Genomic DNA, 27,393 nt, shown 5'->3' on the forward strand with positions numbered 1-27,393 from the left:
GTCCTGAACATTAGTAGTTTGAATACTACTTTAGGATTTCTGTAGCATCTGTGTCTCACCTGTGCTCTTACTTAGTCTTGACACTTTAAGAAAAATGGAATAATTTTGGATGAGGAATAGTTTTTAAATGGAAAGATAAACCATAAAAAAAATTAAATTATCTATGGAGATAGAGTAAAGAGGGTGGACAGGACAGGGTGTCTAGACTTCTTCGAGTATACTTTGTGGAATTTTTGACTTTAGAACACTGTAAATAGTTTACATAATTAAAAAATAAAGTTATATTAAAAACAATCCCTAAAAATCAAGCTTAAATGTAAATAAATACACCTCAATGTGATTTTATTCCACTTGACTTTAAAACAGTAATTTGGGGCTTCCCTGGTGGTGCAGTGGTTGAGAGTCCGCCTGCCGATGCAGGGGACACGGGTTCGTGCCCCGGTCCGGGAAGATCCCACATGCTGCGGAGCGGCTGGGCTCGTGAGCCATGGCCGCTGAGCCTGCACGTCCGGAGCCTGTGCTCCGCAACGGGAGAGGCCACAACAGTGAGAGGCCCGCGTACCGCAAAAAAACAAAACAAAACAAAATAAAACAGTAATCTGAATATACACCCAAGTGAGAGGTTAAAACAAAATCTGAAACTGATTTCAGTAATCATATTATAGGTGGTCATATAAGTATGCTTATTCTAAAACGTGTGTATTGTGGGACAGAGAAAATGAGTAATTATGTTGGTGTCACTAAACTTGGATTTTTGGCATGTCAGAAAGGAAATACAAATGTGAGATTTATGGTTTATGAGAAAAACCTGCAGCGCTTATTTGAGCCAGAGATACCAGTAGAAAATCGTGATATATTTTTTTGTCTTAAAATAAAATTTCCTAGGTCTGTATATTAAAAAGTCCTAGAAACAATGACTGACTAATCTAGCAGGGATGAGCAACCTTGGCACTCATTAAAAGGAACCAGTGCTGTCTGGAGAAATGGCTGATTCCAGGTCTGGGGCAGTCAGGAAATTTGTAAGTTGAGCTTGGAATATCTGGACATAGCAGAAAGCAAGAAAGTCGTCAGAGGCTTCTAGGGTCATTTCACAGGACTCAGGAACCAATTGAATAGACTCTCCTGGCTAGAGGTGAAACAATTTTAGCATTAGTAAGGATAATAGTAGCAATTAAGGGCTTCCCGGGTGGCGCAGTGGTTAAGAATCTGCCTGCCAATGCAGGGAACACGGGTTCGAGCCTTGGTCCTGGAAGATCCCACATGCTGCGGAGCAACTAAGCCCCGGGCGCCACAACTACTGAGCCCGTGAGCCACAACTACTGAAGCCCTTGCTCTTAGAGCCCAAGCTCTGCAACAAGAGAAGCTCCACAATGAGAAGCCCGTGCACCACAATGAAGATCCAACTCAGCCAAAAAAATAATAAAAATAGAAAATAATAATAAATTTTATTTAAAAAATAACAAAGCACATCAAATATATTTAAATCTATGAATTCATCGTAAGTATAAAAAAATTCAGTAGTACTTTCAAAGAATATTAGTACACCAACTCATTGTTATTTAAACTAGTAAATAAAGGGAAAGGATCAAGTATTTATTCTGCCTTTTCTTTACTAATGGTGCCTCGAGTTTCCCAAATAGTTGATGAGGGGATCTTTCTCTATAGGAGTATTCCAGCTAATACATAAAAATAAATGATGGATTAGAACAGCACAATTTTTGCAACCCCTAATAAATTAGGCAAAGATCTTCAGTCTCAGCTAGCGTCACAAGAAAAGAAAAAAATCATACATTATTAACCTTCTGGTGGAATTTCTTTTGAGCTTAAATCTGATTAAACTTCTAGATCTAGCCATCACTTAACAGGAAATAGCACAGAGAAATGCTATCAATGTAATCAGGAAAATACAGATTATGGGAAATTCCACTAGACAAACAAGCAAGTTTCTTATCAAAAATAGAGAAGAAAGAGAAATGGAATGCATGTATGTATATGTGTGTGCGTGGTGGGGGGAACTTATAGAGAAGAGGATACTGAAGGAGAAGCATCAGTCAGCCACAATGAATGAGCCTTATTGGTATCCCAATTCAAACAAACAAATAAACAAAAAACAAACAAGACAGTTGGGGAAAAGTGGACATTGACTGGATATTTGATGATACTAAGGAATTATTGTTAATTTTGTCTAGTGTGATAACGATATCACCATTATACTAAAAAAAAACAAAGCAATTTAGAGATACATCCTGCAGTATTTACAACTGGAATAATACAATGTCTTGGATTTGCTTCAGAATCATTTAGGAGTGTGGCAAGCGGGTCAGAGTAAGACCAAAAGCATCAACTATGTGTTGATAATTGTTGAACTTAGAAATGGGTACACAGGAGAAATGGGTACTTTATGCTAATCTTTACTTTTGAATATGTTTGAAATTGTCTATAGTAAAAAGTTGTTCAAACGTGAATCACCTCTTTACCTAACAAATTTCCTTAAAGAGGACATTTTAGAAAGGAAAAATTAGTGTCACATGCCAATAATGGAAGATAACTATAAAAATAAATACAATGAAGGCAAAGCAGCATTACTAAATACTAGTTGTCCATGCCTCTGAATCTGAAGGTACTTTCTCATTGTTGAAAAGTAAGTCCTAAGAGATGTGTTCAAGACATTTTCAGAAAATCAAAATATGGAGATTTACTTCTGGAGGTAACCTAATAGCTAGGAAGGCAAGTCATAAAAGGAATACTTTCTCATCATACATGACCATGTACTCTGAGGTTATTTAATACTTCATCTGCCTGGTTACCACCTAAAACCTTCTGTGGCGGGGGAGGGGGGGTGTGCCCCCAGGGTTCCAAGGAACCTTACTTTGATAAATAATGATATAGTGTCATTGGCTTTTAAAATTGGGCAGAATAATGGCAGTGCTCTCATTTCATTGCATGGAGCATATTCCTCCATCACTAACTGTTCCATTTCTCCTCCATTCTTCCATCACTAACTATGTTCTCTGGTCTTCAGCCTTTTTTTTGTGTGTACCCGACTCTTTCAATATGTGGTCTTTGCACACACTGAATCCTCTTACCACTCTGAAACTCAGTTTCCAAATCTGCAAAATTCAGACAATGATAGTTCCTTTCCCATAGAGTTGTTGAGAAGGATTAAATGAGATAATGCTTTTTTTAAAAATTGAAGTATATAGTTGATTTACGATATTGTGTTAGTTTCTGGTGTACAGCAAAGTGATTCAATTATATATATATATATATACAATAATTCAGTTATATATATATAATAGATTACGTATATATAAATATATTAATTATATTTATGATGTAATTAAGATGTTATGGAAAATGCCAAATGAACTTTTTTGGCCAACCCAATATAATATATATATATATGGTCTTTTTCATTCTCTTCCATTATGGTTTATTACAGGATATTGAATATGGTTCCCTGTGCTGTACAGTAGGACCTTGTTGTTTAATCTATTTTATTCATAGTAGTTTGTATCTGCTGATCTCAAACTCCTAATTTATCCCTCTCCCCCTTTCCCCTTTGGTAACCATAAGTTTGTTTTCTATGTCTGTGAGTCTGTTTCTGTTTTGTAAATAAGTTCATTTGTATCATATTTTAGATTCCACATATGAGTGATGATATATGATATTTGTCTTTCTCTTTCTGACTTGCTTCACTTAGTGTGATAATCTCTAGGTCCATCCATGTTGCTGCAAATGGCATTATTTCATTATTTTTTATGGCTGAGTACTATTCCATTTTATATATATACCACATCTTCTTTATCCATTTATCTGTTGATGGACATTGAGGTTGTTTCCATGTCTTGGCTATTGTACATAGTGCTGCTATGAACATAGGGGTGCATGTATCTTTTCGAATTATAGTTTTGTCTGGGTATATGCCCAGGAGTGGGATTGCTGGATCATATGGCAACTCTGTTTTTAACTTTTTGAGGAACCTCTGTAATGTTTTCCATAGTGGCTGCACCAATTTACATTCCCACCAACAGTGTAGGAGGATTCCCTTTTCTCCACACTCTCTCCAGAATTTATTATTTGTAGACTTTTTAATGATGGCCATTCTGATTGGTGTGAGGTGACACCTCATTGTAGTTCTGATTTGCATTTCTCTAATAATTAGCGACATTGAGCATCTTTTCATGCGCCTGTTGGCCATCTGGGTGTCTTCTTTGGAGAAATGTCTATTTAGGTCTCTGCCCTAAATGAGATAACGTTTATCAAAGGTTTAACACAAATGGTGACTAGAACATAGAACATAGTAACACTCGATAAGTGCAGTTATTATTATCTGAGACAGCAATGAATGTATTTGTCTTATAGACTCTTGGGAACTACACAACCAGGAAGGAGGACTCCTGGTTTATCCATGTTGGTCCAGGGGCATTTGGAGCAGTTTATATCAATATTCTAGAAGAGAAATGGATATTAAACAGAGAAGGTGGGATTCAGATTAAACATAAAGTAGAACTTTCAAGAAGTGGGATTAGTAAGCCCTGAGTAATAGAATCATTTTTTCTCCTTAGAAGTCTGTACGAAAAAATACAGAATCTTGTAATTTGAATAGTTTAGCATGATCCTGTTTAAGGGCACAAAGATAGATGAATTGGTCTCATTATCATATTTCCCATTATCTCAGTAATTATTTGAATCATTTACTGTTCACTGGACTTTTGGAAATGGGTACAGACTGTCAAGTACCCTGGTGTCCCTTGATGATGGTGGATAATGATTAGCCATATTATACGCAGAGAATTTATGGACAGAGAGAGTAAGGGGTTTACCTCAACACAGTCATGTTAGTGAGGTGGGATTTGAACTGCCTCAGGAGGAGGGGCAGCTATTTCTCTGAGCTGGTGGTACTGCCTTTTTGCATCATCAGAGAGAAGGACGTATAAGAATCTCTTTAGCTCCTGCTCTAGAGTACCTGGGTTTGCAAATCCTGGAATCCCTTCTCCCTGGTCTCCCTTTTTCTAATGAAAGAACAATGCCGTTCAGGTAAAGAAGTACTCTCTAGACTTGGCCAGCAAATTGATTTTAATTGGAATGCCAACTCCAACCACTTAGTGGTGGCTATCTAAAGAATGTGTGGAGAAGGATTCTGAGGTCTTGTCTCAGAAAGAGTGCTGACACCGGCGTAGCACAGAGGATAGGCAGTGATTGTGCCACATGCTTGTATTCATTAACCAGCATACTGAAAGGTCTCAGCATGGTGACTGATTGCACCTGGTAAAACAGAGAGCAATATCCTGTGGGAATGAGAACAAGGTGGTTACGCATTGATAAAGTGATGGAGGAACTGGAGTTTGAGTCGCATTGGAGAAGCCAGACCTAAGGTCCATTTACACACATGGTATTTGATTTTTATAGAATTTCATGTGACTGATGAGGAGACTGAGGCATAGACAAGTGAAGTCACTCTTCCAAGATCACACAATTAGGAAATAGCCGAGCTGAGATTTGAACACAGGCAGGCAGTCTGGCTTCGAGGCCCTGAATTTATCACCCAAGACTCCCAACTTAGAAGTCTAAACACTGTGTGCTTCTCAGTATGTGCCTCCTTTGGTATCTGACAGTTTTCACAGTGTGCCACCCTGGGGTGCCTGGTATCCCAAGATCCCCTATCCACCACGAAAAACCAGAAACTGTATTTTGTACAGACTTCCTTTGCTCTTATAGAATCACCTTGGGCAAGTCACTTGACCATCCTACACCTCAACTTCCTCACCTTTAAAATGCAATAGCAACAGCTTCCCCTCCCACCTTACCTGGCTGCTGTTCAGGTTCAAAAGAGACAATATTGTGCAAATGGAAACTTTATCAACATTCTAAGAACTTAGAACAGGAACATGCTGGGAAATGTTGATTGATCTGGTGGGGGTAGGATCCCATCTACCTCTCCCCCGGCATGTGACTCAATTCAGACCACAATGTCATGACTAAGGATGGTGTCAAATATCCCGGGCTACTTAGCCAGTTCTCAATGGCATTTCAAATGACAGCAACTTCAGGGTGGGAAATAGTGCCTGAGAGTGATGGGAGAGTGGGGAATTTGGGGCAGGAGGGAGAGAAGGGAACACATCTGGGCCTAGCCTCCACTTTCCTTCACCTCCAAGCTCCCCAGCCCTTACCTCCACCTGCTGGCTGGGCAACCCACATCAAGAAGCCAGCAAATGCATCTCTAGCTGTTGACCAGAAGGGGTCACTGCAGAGCGAGCAGTGCTCTCAGGCGCTCACACAAGCAGACACGCAAATATCCAAATACCCAAAAATCCAAATGTAGATACACTTCTGGAAGGATGCTCGGTGACTCCAGAGTCCTCTCTGCCTTCCTCCCCCCCTTTCTCTCCTCTTCCCCTCCTGTTGCCTTTCAGCGAGTTTCGGAAGTTCACATTGGTGCCCTGGTCCCTTTGGTACCCATCGCTATCACCATCAGCAAGAAGTTTATTCCCACTGTGGCCAAGACCCAGTGCCAGGTGCTGGGAGGCCTTTAAGACTTGGCGAAGCCTCCTTCCAGGAATGCGAAGTCTGGGGAGTGGGAGTAGCAACTCTGCTGAGATTAAAGGACTCCAAGGGAGAGATGGGCTGAGGGGTCCCGTGTCTCTTTTCCTTCATGAAAACCCTGGGCGTGAAGGAGAGAGATTCTGCCCAGACCCTCTGCGTCTGGGTTTTATTGTGATTCTGAACTTCCACTTTCTGGGATTAGGGCTGGACTGGGAAGGGGTAGCAGATGGGGAGACAGACAGAAGAGTATCCCCCTATAATCTTCTGATGTCCCCCTCAAAACCCACCCCCCAAAGCTTTCCTGTCCAAAACGGACTCCTCTCCCGAGACAAGCTGTCTTAAGGAAAAGCGGCTGCAGCAGAGTTCCGCAGGAGTGGATGGGGTGGGGTGGGGTGTGGGCACTCTTTCCTTTGCATGGGTTTGGCAGCAGGACGTTGGGCTGGCTGGCAGTGAGGCACAAAAGAGATAGCCCTTAGAGCCGCGTGCACAGATGCAACGCTGCACCCCTCTGCGGGCGGGGCCGGCTCGGCAGATGGCGAGAGGCCGAATTGTTGACGGATGGTCCATCAAACGGCACTTTCTGGGTGGTGGGGATCTCGCAGCACCCAGGCGCAAAGAGGAATTCCGAAGACGTCCCCCGTCCCCTTGCTGCTGTAGACAGCCCCTCCCAGAAGTGAGGCGGTGGCTGAGGGGCGGGGCAGGTTGGCGGGGGGCGGATAGATTAAGTTTTTTTTCTCCCTTGATAGAAGATCTTCTTCAAGACTCGTGAAGAGGTTGGGAAGGGAGGCGGCGGGCCCAGAGAGCACGCAGGAGAGGGTAGGGGGAAGGCCCGCGGCGGAGGGGGAGGCGAGGGGGCTGGGAAGCAGGATCTCACGCCCGGTTCAGTTCGGGGTGCCGCGAGTGCTTTTCTCAGGGGTCAGCGCTGCAACTCCGTAGCCGCGGGGCCCCGGTGACGGGCGCGCGCCCCGCCCTTTCTCCTCCCTCGACCTGCGGGCTTTTGTTATGCAGATGGCGGCTGGAGGCTGAGGAGGCGGAGGGAGTTGGTGGGGCGGAGGAGAGGCGGAGAGGGGGGAGGAAAGTGCGGCTCGCGCGACCAGCCTCCTTTTCCAACGTCACATTGTGAGAGAGACAAAACCCGGGCGCTCCGGGGCTCACACGCGCACGCACACACGGACGACCCCGTCGCCTCTTCTCTCCGGCGCTGCCGAGAAAGCCAGCCCAACGTTCCCTTCCTGGGGCGCGGAGGCTCTGCAAGCTCAGAGCGCAGCCCAGAGCCGACCCAGAAGGCGGAGAGAACCGGCGCACAAGCCTTCTCCCTCCCCTGCCGGCCTGGGCTGAGGCGCCCATCCCCCGCCCTGAACCCCTGTCTCTCCCACCCCACCCTTCTCGGTCTCACACGGACAGAGAGCGGGGCCGGGTGTGCCCCCGTTCGGAAGCCTCGTTTCAGCACTTCGGACAGCGCCCGGGAGCCCCGGGCCCTTTTGGTTGGCCATGGCGAGCGTTCAACAAGGAGAGAAACAGCTTTTTGAGAAGTTCTGGCGAGGAACCTTTAAAGCCGTGGCCACCCCGCGTCCCGAGAGCATCATTGTCGCCAGTATCACGGCCCGCAAGCCGCTGCCAAGGTAATGACCTCCTGCTTAAGAGGGGAGACCCTGATGGTCCCCCTTTCTGGCCTGTGCCCCAGAGCCCTGCGGGGTGGAGGCAGGCAGCTGGGCCAGAGCCCCTGTCTTTTCCCATCACTACTCTGCATCTCCCACTGGAACATGGGAGAACGAATTGCTTGTGTGAGGTGGCAGCTGGTGGGGAGGGACGGGGAGTCTTTAAGGGGAGCAACGCTCAGCCGGCTGACCTGGCAGCCGCTGTTTGAAAGGTCTTGCTGTCTTTGGGTGGGCGGTGGAGGTGGGAGATGACTGAGAAACTTTTCTTGATATCCCAGGGCTCCGAGGACAGGGGGTGAAGGAATGGTGGATTTGAGGCAGTTAGCGGTGTTGTACAAAAAGAGATGAGGATTGAACTAGCTCAAGCCTTGTTCAGAGACAGCGGCACATTTCCGTGCTCAGCTCAGAAACTAGTGAGCTCTGACTGTTTTGACAAAAGCCCATATGCTATTCCCTCAAATACACCCTAAACAGCGCCCTCCTCCACACCTTCCTGGCGGCGGCTGCTGAACTATCTGGTCTCCAGCACGCAGAACCAGGAGTCTGAGCTCAAGAGTCAGGGAGGAGCCTTCCAAGAGCGTGAAGATGGTCTCAGAAGAGTTTTATTTGGTTTTTCAAAAAGAATCTGATTGCTTTGAACTCAGGCATAAGAACCGATCCTTGGGTGGTGGTATAGAAATAGTGTGATGGAGGGGGGATGAGGGAAGAAATGAAAGAAAGGCAGAAAGAGGGAGAAGAAGATGTGGGGTGAAACTGAGAGGAGGTTGGGGGGAACAGAAGCATTCCAATACAGAGAAGACCCAATTGTTTTCATAAATCATTCAATTTAGAGGAGTTCGAGAACGAAAGGAAGAAGCCTGTGCCCTCCGTCAGGGAAAATCAAGGCTGAATGAAAACTCTTCTTTTGCTGGTGTTGGATGAGTAGTTGGGTGGGAGAAAAAGAAAGAAGTGGACCAGGGGAGACCACTTGGAGGATTTATTAATCCTGGCAGGCTGCATTAGGGAGTAGGTTGAAAACATGTCTGGGAAAGTGCTTCGGACAGAATGCCTGTTGTGGCACAGCTGCATCTGAACTTTCCAGTGGGTGTGGGGTGGAGGACCGATGGGGGAGTTATATTTTAAGAATCAAACTCAGACTGGAGAACTTTTCATAGTCTGATAGAGACCTGGGTCATACAGGTCTTTAAGAAAAACGGGTACCCCATGTTGGGAATGGGTGAACTAGAAACATGACGGGCCAGCAGGATGTGTAGCAGGCGGCAAGTGGCAGCAGCAGCAGCAGCCAGTATTTGTGGCTGGGATGAGGGGACATCCTGTGACACAGGCTGGAGAAGGGGAACAGTAACACCAAATGCCACCAAAAGCTGGTGTTGCTCTGCTTGGAAGGAGGTTCTTTGTAGAGAGCTTTGACATCAGTGGTTTTATCTTCCTGGGTTTCTGCCATCCATTCCACCTTCGGAGTGCACCTCCTGTTGGCAAATCAGGTGCTGCATTGGCCAAAGAATATGCCCTTGTAGAAGGGACTAGAGGAAATTTCATTGGAAACTGGAAGTGTGGCAGTTGGTCCCGAGTATTCCATGTATTTCAGGGGTGCAGGGAGAGGAGAGCAGATTCCTGGTGGTATTTTAACTCAGATAAGCATACCTGATGGCCACCTTGCTTGGCAACTTCACCTTTGCCTGTCAGTCTGTTCCTGTCATGCCTTTTTTCCTGGTCATCCTCTCAGTCATATGACTTGCTCACAAGGCCTCCCACCCCGCATGCTTCTGCAGCTTTGTGCAAATCCTGATTTAATCCATACGAGACTCATAATAGCCAACCCTCCCCACCCAGGCATCATTTCACTCCTGGTGTCTTTTAACGTCCTGAGTCTCCTTCCCCCTGAAAACCACTCCCGAGGTGGAAGTCTGAGCATTTAGTCCCTAATTTATGTCGTGCTGAAAGGATCCTCTTTACTCTTTAATACTTCTGTGACAGGCGTGGCCTCTCTGTAGGATAGATTCCACTTTGTGTTTAAGTCTTCAGGAGGAGGGGCTGGGTTGGAGTTGTCTTTTAACAGACTGGCTGTAAAGCCTGAAACATCCACATTTGCACCCACGCCAGCCACATCCAGCGATGGTCAATTTCTACCTCCTTTTTAAGGTTCTATGCTTACTTAAGGGTGAAAGTACCATGTTTCTAAAGCAGAGTTCTTAGGAAGGAAAGGGACAGAGGCATGAGCTTAGCATCAGCAGCTTCCTCTACAGGCAGTCTGGGGACTTGGTCTCATCAGAAATGTTGTCTAGTTCCATGAATGAGGCCCAGCTCACAGTCAGCGGATCTGCCCAAGTAGCTGTCTACAGGGAGATGGGGGAGGGGGAGGAGGAACCACCAGCCAGTCCTGTTGGTTGCACACTTAATACTTGTTTATGGATGAGGGCTACTACCCGCTGAGTGAACTTCCCCAGGATATTTTAAGTCTGTTTCTGAAGATAATTTAGTACCAGGATAGAAGCTTACATTCAATTCGTTGATTTCATAGCAATATGCATACATCATACAACCTTACTCCAAGCAAAGCATCCCCTGGTCCCTCCCTCTCCGCCTCTGTGAGGCATACTTGATGAGGCAATATCTTTATAATGTATCAAGTTGCGAGCAGATGTCTGACTCAAATGTCCGAACGGTGTAGCAGTGTGGGAGGCGGTGCTTAAGGGCTCAGAGCTGAGCTTCGGCCGAACCCCAGTACCTGGTTCTGCTGTTTAGCGGAGTGCCTTAGGCAAGTGGCTCTACCTTGCTGAGCCTGTTCTGTCAGCTTGAAAATAGAAACAATAATCGTAGCTGTCTCAGGCAGTGAGTTAGGAGGACTGAGTCAGGTGAAGCACTTCCCACAGTGCGAGGGACAGAGTGATTGTTTAAAACAAACAGCTCAGAGCTCTAATGGCCAAAGGAAATCTACAGTTCCTTCCAGTATTGTGTTTTTCCTGCCTACCCATTTCTCACCCTGGTAATGCTGACCATAAAAATTGTGAGATTTCAGCTCCTGACAGTCGACAGGAGGTGGGGTGGGTGGGATGAGAGCAGTCCCATATTTTCCTCCCTAAGGTCCTATATTTCCTTCCCTGAGGGGAGGTTAGCTGCTTTGTGATCTGATGCTTTCAGTTAGGGGGTGGAGGGCTGGTGAAGAATTGTCTGGATTCAGAATGGATTGGTGCGATCTTCCCTATGGAAGATTATTCTGTTTTGTGTAGGGATGACCAAGCACTGCCAGTCTAGCCAAGGCTCAAATTCCTTGGAAACCGTAGTTTTAATCCCTAGCCCATCAACTCTAGAGTGACAATATAATTTGTAGTTCATATCAAGAGTGAAAAGGGTTGCCTGTGGGTGGTTATTCCAGGATGGAAGCTCTAATGGGAAGTATCCCAGGCAAACCTCACCCTGTACCAGCTGGAAGAGAGCCAGCATGAATCAATAAGATACTTGGAGTGTACGAGTAGTTGAGGACGTAATGAACATGTAACTATCATTTGTAATTAGTATCTCAGTTGTTTGTAGATACAGGAGTGTTTGTAAAGGGCTAGAGAGGTGGCCCGCTTAAGTAGACTATGCATTCCCTTTACCATTCTTTGGGCAAGCTATTAATTTTCTTCGAAAATCCTTTCCATGCAGAATAGTCCAGAAGCAGACTTCAGCCCAGTCCCTGTCTAAAGGATCATAAATTCCAAACGATTGGAGATTTTACTGCATAAAGGGAAAGACGGCCAAATTGTAAGGCAGGGAAAATGCCTTTGAACCACTTAATTCAAGTCTCCCCTTCGTGCCAAGAGATCAGTTAGCACATTTGTGCTGACTCTGTCTCTAGGAGCAGAGTGAGGGGCTGTTGGGAGGCGATGTCCTGTGGTTAAGAGCCAGGAGACGAGGGTCAGGGAAAATGCTTGCCCTGGCGATGAATGAACATTTTCTCTGGAAAGGGAGTGTTACTGTTTGGGTCAAACCTTTCTCCTTCTGAAAGGTGAAATTGGTTGAATGGTGTACAGGGTCAATGAGGGGATCGTTTCTGACACTGCCATGTTCACCTGGCAACTGTGCTGTCTTAGAGACCCGAGCTGTGGTAGATGTTCAATGAAAGTTGGATGCATTAATTGAATGAGTACACATGGTCCAGATCCAGTATGAGATTAGCCCTCTCCCAGCCCCACCCTGGTCCTGACAATCTGAGGATGCTGGTCGGTGCAACCCGGGAGGCTGGGAGACACACACACACACTGCAAATAGATTTGACTCTCACTAGTGTCAGGATGAAGCTCTCTAGACATAGATGTCTGTGTGGCTGGGTGAGTGAACATGTCGGCTTGTCTGGGGGCAGGAGGTTGAACTTAATGTCACTTGGAAGTGCTTTCCAGGCCCGTGTCAGTCTCCGTTAACTCCACCCCGACTCCAGGCCACCAAAATGGGGCCACGTCCCTAAAAGCCTACCTCCTCTAAATGAGGATGGAAGCCTGGGTCAGGTGCCTTCTGCTCCACGGCGCCTCAGTCATCCCACAGGGGCACAGTACATTTTTAAAAATATCGTTTCTTTCAGAGTGGCTGGACTTACCTTCCTGCAAAGTGGAAGAGTTCGCAGGGGCTTAACAAAACCGGAGTTCTGTAATTGCTTGTTAGTAAGACTTTCTCTGAGGTGCGAGAGAATATTTCTGGGGTAGAAGAGGTAGAATGGTGAAGAGCTTGGGCTCTGAAGTCAGATGGACCCAGGCTGACATTCTGCTGGGCTACTTCCCAGCTCTGGAATCTGTTAGTCACTTCACCTCTCTACGCTTCACTTTCCCCATCGGTGAAATATTCATCTCACGGAGTTGTAGTGAGATTATTCTCACTACAGTCGCCTAAAAGAGCCCCTGGAGATTTGTACAGAGCTGTTTTAAAAATCCGACAGGACCTGAAGGCAAACTAATCGCAGGAAATGTTTCCTTTTACTGTTTACAGACGCTCACTGGCTCCGTGGCTTTTGGCAAGCAACTTGACCTTCTCAATCTCAGTTTCCTCATCCATAAAATGGGACTAATAATAGCAGCCACCTCCAAGAGCTGTTGGGGGGACTGAATGAGCTAATATATGGGAAGCACTGTTCGGCACACAGTGAGGGCTCCATCAGTGGTAGCTCTTACTATTAATAATAGATGATCGTTTTTATTATTCCTACGTGTCAGGCCCATCAGGGAGGAAAAGATGAATGAAATGCAGTCTTTCCATTTGAGGGCCTCGGAATTTAGCAGCAAAGGGAGACATAGACAGGAGTGTGTACGACAGAGGCAGATCATCTTAAGTACTATAAATGTAGGTAGGAATAAAGAAAGGGGGATGTGGAAAATCAGAGGAAGAAGAGACCCTCAGTGAGACCTGGAGTCCCTTGCTTATTATCATACAGTAATCCTTAGTTATCTCACCTGTAAAATGGGAATGATTCTTTTTCTTCATCAGTTTTACCTACAAATGCAAGGAATGATCAGAATGAATACAGCCTTTATTCCCCGTAGAGTCTCAAGAAAGAGCTTTCCTTTTCCCAGAAGAAAAAGCAGGTTAAACTCTGGAGGGGGCATTATCTGTGGGGAGTCCCAGTCAGTGCTAATGAAGGGAGGCTATGGAAAGGAACTGCCCTTATAATATAAATCTCCCAACTCCCCTGTCAGTGGCTTAAGGATACAGACGCGGGCATGGGCTGTTAGGTTTCTTGTCCTTCATGGTCCAGCGCTGGCTAAAACAAAATCCGGTCTTCATTCCTCAAGCAGCCACCGACGCTGGGGGGAGCAGAGTGAGCCCATACATGTCAAAGAGAAAATAAACCACCGGGGAATGAATGTACAAAGAAGAAGAAGCTGCCTGTGGCTAAAAACCAAAGCTGTACTTCATTCATTCAACAATTTCCTTGAGCTCCTGCTTGGTATAGCAGTGAACAGCATGAAGCCCCCTGCTCTCATGGGGGAGAAAAATAGTAAATGAAGAAACAAATAGTATAAGGTCAGGTGGTAGTAAGTGCTTTTAAAAAGAATGAAGCTGAGCAAAAGGCTAGAGGGTGAGGGCGGGGATGGCTTTATTGGATGGAGTGGCAGGGACCTGGAGAAGGGAGGGAGCCAGCCATGAGGATTACTGGGGGGAAAGTGTTTGAGGGAACAGCATGTGCAAAGGCCCTGAGGTGGAAGCATGCTTGATGTATTTGAGAAATAGCAAGGAGGTCAGTGTGGCTGGAGCAGAATGGGTGAGGGGGAGACTGACAGGAGCTGACTCCCTAGACATAGGCAGGAAATAGATCAAGCAGGGCCTTGTAAGACATCTAAGGACTTCCCAGGTCCTCAGCTCCTAGGCTGGGGGGATGGAGGGGGTCACAGGGGTGCTCCTGCCCTCTTAGTCAGGGTCCCTGGTCTGATGTGCTTCTCTTGGCTCCTCTCTCCCGACTCTAGTGCAACCAGGGATGACTTTGAACCGCAGAGTCAGAAGCTTAGCTGGGCCCCTCCATGTGTTATGGACAAACATGAAATTTACACATCACTCTGATTGTGATCAATCAGATTAGGAAATTGAAAAAGACACTGTTTAGACTTCCAAATAGAAGTGGCAAATCTTATTCCCATGACGGTGAGGGCTTGGTGTATCTCTCATATCCATGGGTGCAAATCTATACTATCCCTCTCACCTCACAGCCCCCTTTGCCACACACCCTTGAAGCTACAGTCTGCGCTCGCACGCTCTTTCTCTCCCTCTCTCTCCCTCTCCCTCCCTCCCTCCCTCCCTCCCTCCCTCCCTCCCTCCCTCTCTCCCTCTCCCTCTCTCTCTCTCTCTCTCTCTCTCTCCCCCTCTCTCCCTCTCTCTCTCTCTCTCCCTCTCTCCCTCTCTCTCCCTCTCCCTCTCCCTCCCTCTCCCTCCCTCCCTCTCCCTCTCCCTCTCCCTCTCCCTCTCCCTCTCCCTCTCTCTCTCTCTCTCTCCCTCCCTCCCTCCCTCCCTCTCTCTCTCTCTCTCTCTCTCTCTCTCTCCCCTTCCCTCCCCCATCTCCATTAGAGATTTTGCTGAGGGAGCTCCCATATGCCACAGCCTGTATGTAGAGCTCTGAGAAATAAAACACAGAATTAAGATGTCATAGAGACAAAGCCAAACCAAATCCAGGAACCATGCCGAACCCTAAAACAGTCATTAAGTAATTCACGTCTGCATTTGTCTGTTGCAAACAAATATTAAGATCCTCTGGACGCAAATGTTTCTCATCAGGAGAATCCCTTCGTTGCTGAATTCCCTGGGCTTACATCCCGCTGACAGGTTCGCTGAGCAGAAACACCAGCGGATCACTGTTCTCTGGCTTCATTGAAAGTGAAGCTTAGGCAAGTGAGCTGGGATTTTCCAAGGCAGTTACCACTCCTACGGGAAGAGAGGAGCCATCTGGGCCTGACGCGTGTGCATTCATAGCGTGTACGCGCACTTGCTCACGGTGGGAATGTGTGTGCCGAGCGCCTTACGTTGTTATGTGCCCAGCCCTGTGCCAAACACGTTTCATCTGTTGTCTGATTCCATCCTCACAGTAACTTTAGGAGAGAGGTATTTTGAAGACCCAATTTTACAGATGAGGAAACTGAGGCTCAGAGAGTAGAAGTGACCTGCTCATGGGAACATGGCTGGTGAGTCATAATTGGAATAAAAACCCAGAGCTCTTAACTGAGAAGTTTATAGTCTAGTACACTTTGCAGAAAAGGAAAAGCTGAGACCAGAGAGGTGAAGTGTGGCTTGTCCAAGGTCACATAGTATGTAAGTACGAAACCAGGATCTGAGATCAAGTCTGCTCAATGGCAAGTACTTTCTTCTCTACCTGCTGTACATCCTGTCACTGTGGTTTGGATTTTTAAGGTCATGGGTGTTTTTGTGTTACTTTAATCATCGTATTTTACGTCCAGTCAGCTTAGGCAATTGCCATTGTTATAATCCCGTCTCACACCACTGACGGTAACACTGTCTTCCTCTGTCCTTACCCTTCTTACCCATCTCCATGTCGAGCTAGAAGAACCTCTTTGAAAAGTAATCCAGACCATATACACCCTCCTTACCCTCGTCTAAAGCCCTGCATCACTGTCCATTGGTTTGCAGAACTTTAGGCCTTGGTGACTCCCTGCCATGGTACAGCCTCTAGCCACCTCCCCCAAGATCCTTTCTAAAATGCTGCTTCTCACTCCCTCTGCTCCGGCTGCATCCCATTCCTCCTTTTAGTCACTCAAATTTTCCATGCCCTTTCTGCCACCAGGCCTTTGCACATGATGCCAAGAAAGCTGTCCCTCTCCCTTGGTGCCTAATTTATACCTACTCCGCTTTCAGATCTCAACTCAAATGTCATCTCCTTAGGGAATCCTCCCACAATGCTCTAGACTAGGTCACACCTGGCATTACAGACTCTCATCACTATAGTATCTCTCTTGGTTCTCGACACATTTGTAATTTTACACTGACTTACGGGATCATTGGTTGAAGTGTACCTCTTCTAATAGACCGAAAGCATCATGTCAATCTGCTTGTTGGTTTACCTTTTGCACTTGATACATAGTAGGGGGCCAAACAAATGTTGGTTGAATGCATGAATTGTAGCAATTTCACCTCATTAAATCATTCTTATACCTAATAGTCTGAACCACATGGAATTTCCAATATTCAAAAACAGCAGTGTTTCCTTTGTTTCACAGGAGAACTCTTTGAACTACCGAGGGTGGAGACCATGTCTGTCTCATTCCTTGCTGTATCTCAGCACCTAGAACAGTGGCCCGTGGTTGGCCCATTTTCTTTAGATGTTTGTTGAATGAATGATTGAGGGTATATAAGTGCATGGTACAGATGAGGAAACTCAGAGACCTACAGACATACATCTTCAGAATTTTAGAGCTAAAGGGACCTTTAGGAGATTATCCAGTCTCCTCATTTTACACGTGGAGGACAGAAAGATACGTTTTATAATATTTATAATGTATCGGAACAACTGTACAGATATAATTTATAAATACACTTACCTGAGGGTTCATTCTCAAAACTTCTTACTGAGAGAGTTAAGAGGTCAGAAGGTTTCTAGGACCTGCTCATGTAGTTCGGCTCCTCATTTTGCAGATAGGGAGACTGAGACCCACAAAAGGGGAAGGACTTGTCCAAGGCCCTTACGTAGCCTGAGTCAGCCTGGGTGAGCTCTGGGTTCGGTGAAGTGGTGTTTGCCCAACATCAAGGTTTGTGTGTGAGCTTCCCTGCTGTGGTCAGGAGATCAGACACTGCTCGCTCTTGCCCCCGACCCCTCGCTGTGAGATATGGCATCCTGCCCCACGAAGACCTCTTGTGGCATATGCCGCCCAAAGCCTGGTCTGGGGATCCTGATGAGATGTCCATCTGTACTCAGCCTGGCTGTTCCTGGGATCATATTTCAGAGCTTTCAGCCACTAAGGAGGCTTTTCTCTGGCCAGCCGCCCTTCCAAGGCCAGGCGGCAGGTGATTCTGGGGCCCAGCCCACTCCCATAGAGGGTAGGTAGGCTCAGGGCAACTCTTTACTGTGTGGACGGTTTTTTCTAGCCGGAAACCATCACCACAATAGCACATCCCAGTGATCAGCTCCTTATTAGCCAGTGTCAGCTCACTGGGGCATTTAGTCGGCAGTCAGAACGGGAGGGCCAGAGGGGACATTGGAGGGACTCGAACACAGCCTCTTTATTTTATAGATGGGGAGACAGGGGCACAGAGAGTCCACAGGGCACTTTGTGGAGCATCAGAATGTTAACGCCCAAGGTATAGCTGACATACGGGCCACCTGACACCCAGTTCTAAGACACCACACTGCTCAGAGTTCCTTGGAGAAGAAAGCAGAAAAATTAGTGTATTCCCATTTTACAAATAGGACAAATGAGGCTCAGAGATATGAAGTGACTTGCCAAAAGTCACACCATGAAATCGTGATACATTATTGTGGTGGTGGTGGTGGTGGTTTAACTATTACTGTTGACCTCATTTGATTCTCACAACAGTTAAGTGCCAGTTTTATGTCCATTTTGCAGAAGAAGAAACTGAGGCTTAAGGTCTTATAAAGACCCAGAATAAACCCCGGGTCTCTTGACTCCAAGTGCAGTGTCCCCATCCCACTGCAGACAAAATGTGTGACCCCAGGAGCTTGTGCACTGAGCATGGATCCACCAGGCAAGGGGAGGAAAGGTGTGACCACCTCTGGTCATTGACCAGCCTGCATTGCCAGTGTTACCCCCATTGAAGCCCCCTTCTTTCTCTACACTAAGTGTACCAGCCTCATGCCTCACACAGCTGCCCCCTGTGTATGCTCCTTTTCGTAAGTGGAGACATCCCTTAGAGTGACATCCCTTTTAATGGCCAAGGGAGGAGGGACACATTGGAGTAGGACCCCAAAACAGCAAGGGGGACTCAGAGCTCAGGAGCCTTAGGAAGAAATTTACCCCATCATTGCAGGGGCCTGACTGAGGGGAAACAGGCCCCAAACTACAGTGGGAGGAGCATGCGTCTGGAAACCTTCCTTCCATGGGGGTGGTTATGTGTGACCACCCCGCTCCCCCAAGAAAGGACATCTTGCCACTAAGAGAGTTAGGGGTGGCCTTAAGAGTCTCTTCATCCCGCCCTCCCTAACTTCCTTTTATGGAAGGAATCCAGCCCAGAGTAGTTAAGTAACTTGCCTAAGGCCTCACAAGCAATTAATGCCAGAGACAGTGGGTTCCTTGTAGAGCATCAGTGGGTTCCAGGGGAGAGGAAAAGAGCTAATATGATTGCCATCCACTGCCTGTACTCATCTGCACCCCAAACCACTGGCTGTTCCACCCTGGACCTATAGCATTTATGGCCCTTTAGCAAATCAACTCTCAGTCTATCCCCAGTGATAGTTTGAATGCAGGAACTGGGGACTGGTCTAAGTGCTCCTAGGTGTTTTTGATGTTTGCCGTCTTGTCACTTGGGCTAGGTGCCGTCACAGCCAGCTGATGTTCGCTGTCCCCACTCTGGTCCAAAAGACCCCGTTGCCTTCCCTCTCCGTGGAAATTCTGGGTGCTCAGCATACTCCTCCAGCCACCCTGCTCATCCAGCCCTCAGGGAGGCATCACCTCCCATTCACCAAGCAAACGCGGCTATGACACATGCCAAGGGAAAGGGGTTGCATAGTTGGATGAGTTCTGGCTCTGTGGTTGATAAGCTTGGGCTTCAATCCTATCCCACCGTCTATTAGCTGTGTGATTTTGTGCAAGTCCCTTTGCTACCCTGAGCCTCATCTGCATCAGGGTGACAAAAGTCTCTAACTTGAATAGTTGCTGATTCCTGGTTTTACCTGTTAGGAGTGATTGCCCTTGGACATTAAGGTTCATGTTCAAAAGAGAGTCAGTTTGGTAGAGGGGGAGGGCGAAAAGACACTGCGATTATACCCCTAAATCTCCGAGCTCATGGGTTCCATTCCCTATTACACAGGTAGAGAAAGAAAGGCTCAGAGAGGAAAAGGTACTTACCTGCCCAAAGATAAATAGTGAATCAGAACCCAGGTCTCCTGACTCCCAGGGTTTACTTCTCTGCCTCAGTGACCTCATGAATGTCAGTGTTTCAACTTCTTCACCTGTCAAAGTTTTAGTAATAGTTCCTAATCATAGTTTCTGAGTACTTACTACATGCCAATCACTGAGCAAAATGCTTTATCTGCAGTATATCACTTAATCCACTGAACCATTTTTTAAGGTAGTTAGATATTATGACAATTTCCATTTTGTAGATGGGAAAATTCGGGATCAGAAAGGTAAGTAACTTGTCTAAGCTCACACAGCTAGGTGATGTCAGAGATGCGATTTGAAACCTGTGCTGGTAACTCTTACTAGCTCTTGTTGGGAATGCCTGCTCTGCCAATCTCCTGGTGTAGGAAGGAAAGATCAGAAAAATTAGGAGCACCATAGGGAAACGAGGAAGTTCTTGACAAGCTGTTTACGTTGCTCCATCCCAGTGCCACAGTGATGCGTGAGAGAGAACATAGTTCAAGACATATGTCCACTAGTACTGCCCAGTTTTATTTTCAGGTGAACAAACTCACTGAAGGAGTTTGATGCTACATTAATGAGCAGCTTTCCTGGAAGCAAGTTTCCCTAGGGAAGGGAGGGAGAGAAACAAGGAGAATAAGTGTTTCTTGAGTGAGAAATTTGGGGCTTCTAATTGCAACACCTACCCCAAGCTGACCCATTTAGGTGCATCTATTATGCAGTCACGGTCATTCTTCATAGGCACGGTACTTCACACTTGCTACGAACTTGACCGACACATCCACCCATCCATCCATTAACTCATCATCTATTCCTCTATTCATTTATTTATCCATCCACTACGTAGTCACTCATCCATCCCTCCATCCATCCATCTACCCTACACCCATCCATTGATCAAGGAACCATTCGTTTATTTATTCATTATTTCATCCATCCTTCATCTATTCTCCAGCTATTTGTCCCTTCATCCTTTTTCCAGATATTTTCTTCTCCCATCCATCCATCCATTCATTCAACCAACCAATCAATCAACCAACCAACCAACATTTATTGAGCATCTACTTTGTGCCTTTCTTTACCATTTCCCTATATTTATGGTAAAGTAAGGTTTATTGATTTCATTTAACAGATGATAAGAAATGGCAGCTCAGATCATTTATTTTCTAAGACCTTGCAGGCATAAAGCCCGGTTGAACTTGTTCTCCCAATCTTAGTTCTTTGTAAGACACCTAAAACATTGTGGTCCCAAGGAATTTAGGCACTTTACGTTTGTTGGTTTTTCTCTGAGGCCTTTTGCTATCGAGATTTAAATGATTGTACTTACTCATTCTTGTCAGAAACAAAGAATCACAATTGCTATGATCCTTTGTTAAAACTCGTGCAAGGGGATTTCACATCTGAAATCCCTTCTGATTATCCATTCATACCTTCACCCAGCACTGAGCTTCTACTATATGCAAAGCATAGTCATGAATAAAGATATCTCAAGTTGCTCACATTCTAGTAGGAGAGGCATGTCTATTAATAACTAGCAATTAGCAGGCATGGCAGGAGTTAATTTTGTCGAAAAGAGAGTTAAAGTCTGAACAGGTAAAGCGACTGGCCAGAGATCAGCGAGTTAGTCGTAATGCCGTGCAATTTTAGATATTGCTGCTTATAAACTAAGCTCTACGCTGGGCCATTTGTAGGTGTCACTTCACCGAATTCACCCCCAGTCCTATGCAGTAGATAGCACTGTCCCCATTTTGCTGATGGTGGAAGTGAGACTTAGAGGCTTTAAGCAACTTGGCCAAGGTTACCACCTTGTAAGGGTCAGAGTTAGGGTTATAACCGAGATGTACTTGCTGCCAGTCTTCTCTCCTACCCAGCTCTTGCTTCCCCACAGGCACGATATGGGGAATGTCACTGGTGAGGCCTAGCTTTCTCCTGCTTTCAAGTTTCTAGATGATCACTTCAGTGGAAGCTTCCGCAAAGACTGGGCTCCAGCAGAGAGGGAAGGGCCTGCCCAGCAGGGAGGCTGACCTCATGGGGCTGGGTGAGGGGTTGCCTGGGGGTAGTGGTGGTCCTTTTTCACACGGGGCAGTTACTCAGAAGGAGAGTCCGCCAGTGGGAATTGCCTTTCATGCCCAACAAGAGGATTATCGAACCATCCATGAAGAGGGACAACCCTTCAAGACAAGGACACAAGAGATATTGGTAGTTAACCATGTGTTTTCTTGCCCAGAGCTAAACCCAAACATGGCAATGCAGAGGATCGCAAGTGGAATCATTGGTGTTGAGGAAGAGCGTGGGAGAATAGATACTTGTTAAGCACAAGGATGTCCCATTTCCTTGCACTAAATTGTAGGGTGATTAAAGACAGCCTTACATTGTAAGAACACGGGTCCAGAGAGGTTATTTTACTTGCCCAAGGTTGCCCAGCTTGACCATCAATTCACACATATTACCATGGAGACACCCATCATTTCTGCCCACATGGGACTTTTCTGGTCTTACAGACCTCTCCCTCCTCCCCTCTCCTCCTCTCCCTTCCCCTCCCATCTTCTCTCCTCTCCACTCCCCAGCAGAGGCAATCTCTTTCTGCTCTGGAGAAATCTTTCTTCCTTTGTGTTTCTTCAGGACTCTCTCCTTAGGTCTGTAAATCCTCTTCCCCTAAAGGCTTTGAGTTTTCCAAAAAGCAAAAGCTAAAAACACTCTCATATTCTTCCTGTTTTCAGCCCTGACACATGCCTCCCCCGAGGCAAGGAGGGTAGAACCCATGATCTGCTTAAATGGTAAAAAAGAAAAGGGGAAAATACAGGGAGAAAAAAACCAAGTAGATCAGGATCTCAAAACAGTATCCCATTTCCATGCAGTATTACCTTTACGCTTTTGAGGTGGGTACTATTAAGACATCTCCAGTTAACAGATGAGGAAGCTGAAGTTCAGAAACGTTATGTGACTTCTCCAAGGTAACACAGCTAGGAAGTGGATCCAGGATTCAAACCCAAGCTTGTAAGACCCCAGCAGTCAAGATTTTAACCACTCTGTTCTACTAACACACTACCTATGAGAAAATAATATCAAAATTGTCCAGAGATGAGAACTGACTTGCCCAAGTTCATTCAACAAGTCAGCAGAATGGGAGCCACATTTGCTGATCAGAGGCACATCAGTCAATACATACATATAATGGGCACCACCTGCATGCATCTGGGCCTATGCCCATGTAGTTCAGTCTCTAAGGAGGTTACACTCAAGACCCAAGAGTAAAGTTCAGGGAGGAAAGAGATATTCATTGGAGTGTCAGCTAAACTACAGACCTATGCAACTGAGTGAAGTAAGGGCAGGATGGCAAAAAAAAAGTTCCATAGGGGCTTCCCTGGTGGCTCTGTGGTTGAGAGTCTGCCTGCCGATGCAGGGGACGCGGGTTTGTGCCCCAGTCCGGGAAGATCCCACATGCCGTGGAGCGGCTGGGCCCGTGAGCCATGGCCGCTGAGCCTGCGTGTCTGGAGCCTGTGCTCCGCAACGGGAGAGGCCACAACAGTGAGAGGCCCGCGTACAACAACAACAACAACAAAAGTTCCATAGAGGATGTCAACAGCTTCAATCAATTAGTAGTATGTGCCTGAATCACTGTGCTGAGAAGGCTTCTGGGGCTACATCTGAGATGAGTAACAAAGAATGCTTTGATTCATTAGTGATGTCTGTCCTTGGTGCAAGAAAGGAAGGTCGCAGTATGCATGCTATATATTTATCTTTCCCAGGAAGGGAATGCTACAGCTTTGGGAAGGATCAGATCAAGTAGTATCCTTGCTGTTGGTGCTACGCTTTTTACATTCATTGTTTCAATTAATGCTCATCACAAAACACCCCCTCCCCCCATTAAACAGATAAGAAAACAGAACCTCACAAAGGGAAGGTCACTTGCCCAAGGCTAAAGAAGCTAGACAGTGGCTAACCAGCTCTGATAACTACTGTTAAATACATAAACCATTAAGTTGATGAATAGAAATGTCAATAGAAGAGCAATCCCGGAACCTGTTAGTTAGTGCCTGAATGTATGTATCTGGCCAGAGGGCTTTGTCTTGTTTATCTCCATATACCCAGCCACTAGCACAGGACGGACACAAGTGCTACCCAATCCATATTTACTTAGAGCTGTGAACAGGCATTGTGTTATATACCCGGGGAGAGGTGGTTTAGAGAGCGAAGAGATTTGGCTGCACTTGTTATGGGAAAGTATCTAGTTCAGTGCTTTGCACAAACTAGGTACACAGTAAGTATTTGTTGAATCAGCGAGTTCTAGAAGAGTTGGCTACCGGGAGAGATTCAGAAGACAAGACAATCTGGATGGAGACAGGGCTCAAGGACCAGTACGCCAGGCCAAGCAGACACATTTCACCATCTCCTCAGGCCAGTCAGGGCGCTGAAGCAGGGCGAGGAGGAGAAGGGGTGGCCTGCACCGAGGGAGCCATTTCTGGCTTTGTGTTCTCCCAGCAGGATGCTGGGAGGCTGCAGGAGCCAGATCTGCTGCTGGGGCTCCGGAACTCAGAGCCAGGGCGATGGAGGCCAGCTTCGTCTTGCCTGGAGCGCCTGGGTTGCTGTGCAGCAAGGCGGGGGCGGGGAGGCAGCAGGGAGGGCTGGCCTCAGGGATGCCAGTCTTCTCCCGCCACATCTTTTCCCAGCTGTGTCCAGCCTCTGTTCAGTTTGGGGGTGATTTATCATCAGAATTGGCATACTGCGTTCTTTTTTTTTTTTTTTTTTTTTTGCTGTACGCGGGCCTCTCACTGTTGTGGCCTCTCCCGTTGCGGAGCACAGGCTCCGGACGCGCAGGCTCAGCGGCCATGGCTCACGGGCCCAGCCGCTCCGCGGCATGTGGGATCTTCCCGGACCGGGGCACGAACCCGTGTCCTCTGCATCGGCAGGCGGACTCTCAACCGCTGCACCACCAGGGAAACCCTGGCATACTGTATTCTTAAAAGAGTTTCAAATTATGAAAGCACCATGCGATGGGTCGAATTATTTTTTTCCATTTCACAGAAGAAAAAACTGAGACTAATAGAGTTATCTGTAAAAATAGTAGCAGTGTGAGTCAGACATTATACTAAACATTTCGTATATACTGACTCATTAAAGCTTCACAGTGCCCTATGAGACGGGAAATATTCTTATCTCTATTTCGAGGAAGAGGAAACTGAGATTCAGGGAGGTCAAAACTTCATCAAACCCAGTCCTATCTGATTCCAGAGCCCACACGCTTAACCTCCATGCTATACAAACTCCTTGTCAATCAATTAATTAGCCTATTAATTAATAATTTGCATTTATATAGTGTTTTACATTTTTCAAATACTTTGTGTATATTTGTGCCCTTGAGCTGTGCTCTAGTGCTTTAATTCTATAAGGTGGGTGGAGCAGGTATTCTTTTTCTTCACATCCTTTGACACATCAAAAATGGTGCCGGGAGTTTGGAAGGTAATTTCTGCTCTGCTCGGACTGTACTTTGTACACTATGTGTGACGTGTGATACTTTGAATAGCACAGCCAAGTAACCCCAGCATGGTACTATATTTCACTACCCCAAGCCTCAATTTTATCATCTCTAAACTGGGGGAAATAACTTTCTTCCAAGGTTACTGTGAGCATTGGAGATGATAAATTAGAAAAGAGCCTAGCACATCTGGCACACCAAAGAAGCACCCAGATGCACACCTGGGAGTCTCCCATTTTATAGGAGTGAGCAGATACTTCTCTTGCTGGTTCTCTTTAAGGATGGGAATGAACAATTGGGAGGTGACCGGCGGGAGTTGGCGTGGTCACCTGTAGCTAAGGAGGAGCGCCACTTACTCCTAGGATCCTCTCCTCACCCCTGCACAGCTAGTCACGGGAAAGGAAGGGACTTGGACCCAGGCGCCATGGGATCTCCAATATATTTAACTCCAGTGGACCCTGTGTTTCCAGTGACTGGTCCTGTATTAAAGTCCATAGTGGTGTTGGTCACCATTTGGGCAAAGCCAGACCATAGCTTTAGCCAGGATTGGGTTAAACTGTTTCTAGGTGCGAGAGAAATCTCTGGGAAAAGAGAGGCAAAGAGAACACAGAAAGTACACTTACCATTGGAACCTAGATTTTGTGATTACAAGTCATCTAGCCATGGACAGTCCTATCCTTGGGCTGTTCTGAGTTTTCTCAAGAAACAGCTAGAGGGGCTTTCCTAGTGGCGCAGTGGTTAAGAATACACCTGCCAAGGCAGGGGACACGGGTTCGATCCCTGGTCCGGGAAGATCCCACGTGCCGCAGAGCAGCTAAGCCCGTGTGCCACGACTACTGAGCCTGCTCTCTAGAGCCCATGAGCCACAACTACTGAGCCCTCATGCAACAACTATTGAAGCCTGTGCGCCTAGAGCCCATGCTCTGCAACAAGAGAAGCCACCGCAATGAGAAGCCCGCGCACCGCAACGAAAAGTAGCCCCCGCTGACCGCAACTAGAGAAAGCCCGCGTGCAGCAACGAAGACCCAACACAGCCAAAAATAAATAAAAATTAAAAAAAAAAAGAAACAGCTGGAGATGAAGACATTCTGCCAGAACCTAACCTAAGTGGAAGCTTAGCACTCTCCTTAGTCATGGGGTTGTTGCCCAGTGGGGGAACCTGGAACGCAGTGCCGCTGGAGACACGGGACTTCCTTTCACATCTCATGTTCTTTCTTAGGAATCCCTCAGACCACTGGAATCGATTCCCAGTGCTCTTTCTCTCCAAGGAACATAATCTCTCACCATGAGAGCACATCTGCTGGCTGCTTATACCATTAGACCTGAAGAATAAGTAGAATAGATGTCATCTTGGATATTACAAGAACGTCATTAAATAAAAATAGTGTGGTTAGGGTAGGCAAGAGGTAGCAGCTACGTGGGATCTCAGTGGCTTCACGTGAACCAGTCGTTTCTTGTTTGTATCTTAGTCCTAAATGGGTTGGAGGAGGGCTTTGCTTCATGTAGCCGTATAGGGACCCACCTCCGTAACGTGGCTTCCGTGCTATGTGGCATGATCCAGCTGGAAGACGAGGAAAGTGAACCAAGGTGGAGAGGTCACACCTGCTTTTAACTGCGTCCGCCTTGAAGTGACCCATTACTCCTGTGTATATTCCATTGGTAAAGGCTAGTTACAGGGTCCCTCCTAGGTGCTAAGAGAACTAGAAAGGTAATCTAGTAGCAGGTCTGGGTGGAAAGGGGAGGGAATTCGGTGCCATCCTCTCCCATACACAGGAAATGCCTTTCATTCCTGGAATCACATCCTGCGGTGAGCATCTGTGGCCTCTCTGATAAGCTCTTTTTCCATGTAAGAGGAAGAGGGCTGGAAGAATAACAGTCACTACTTCTTGAGCATTTCCTGTGATCCAGGCACTGTGCTAAAGTCTTCACATGCATTAACATTTTAAATAAATTAACTCCATCAGGTATATATTGTCATTCCCATCTTATAGACAAGGAAAGCCTCAAGGAGAGAGGTAATTGATCCAAGATCACACAGCTAGAAGCTGCTGAAGCTAGGATTTGAACACGGGTCTAATTCTAAAGCCTGTATTCTTTTTTTTTTGAAGAAAAATTAAGTCTTATGTGTTTTTAAAACCAAACCACTAGGAAAATATATCAGTCTTGAAACAGCAAACAGACAGGCTGTATTATCATTTCAAGTAAT

General features: G+C 46.3%; 1 protein-coding gene across 1 annotated transcript in view; it reads left to right on the top strand.

Annotated features, from left to right (window-relative positions):
- The first annotated feature begins 7,412 nt into the window (after nt 1-7,412).
- SRRM4 (serine/arginine repetitive matrix 4) overlaps nt 7,413-27,393 on the top strand; it is a 168,471-nt gene continuing 148,490 nt past the window's right edge. Inside the window, exon 1 of the mRNA XM_004276750.4 lies at nt 7,413-8,168. Within this exon, the coding sequence (XP_004276798.1) occupies nt 8,038-8,168 (131 nt within the window). The 5' untranslated portion in view covers nt 7,413-8,037. The remainder of the gene's footprint in view (nt 8,169-27,393) is intronic.

Source organism: Orcinus orca, chromosome 15, assembly GCF_937001465.1.
Source record: "Orcinus orca chromosome 15, mOrcOrc1.1, whole genome shotgun sequence".
Classification (NCBI taxonomy): Eukaryota; Metazoa; Chordata; class Mammalia; order Artiodactyla; family Delphinidae; genus Orcinus; species Orcinus orca.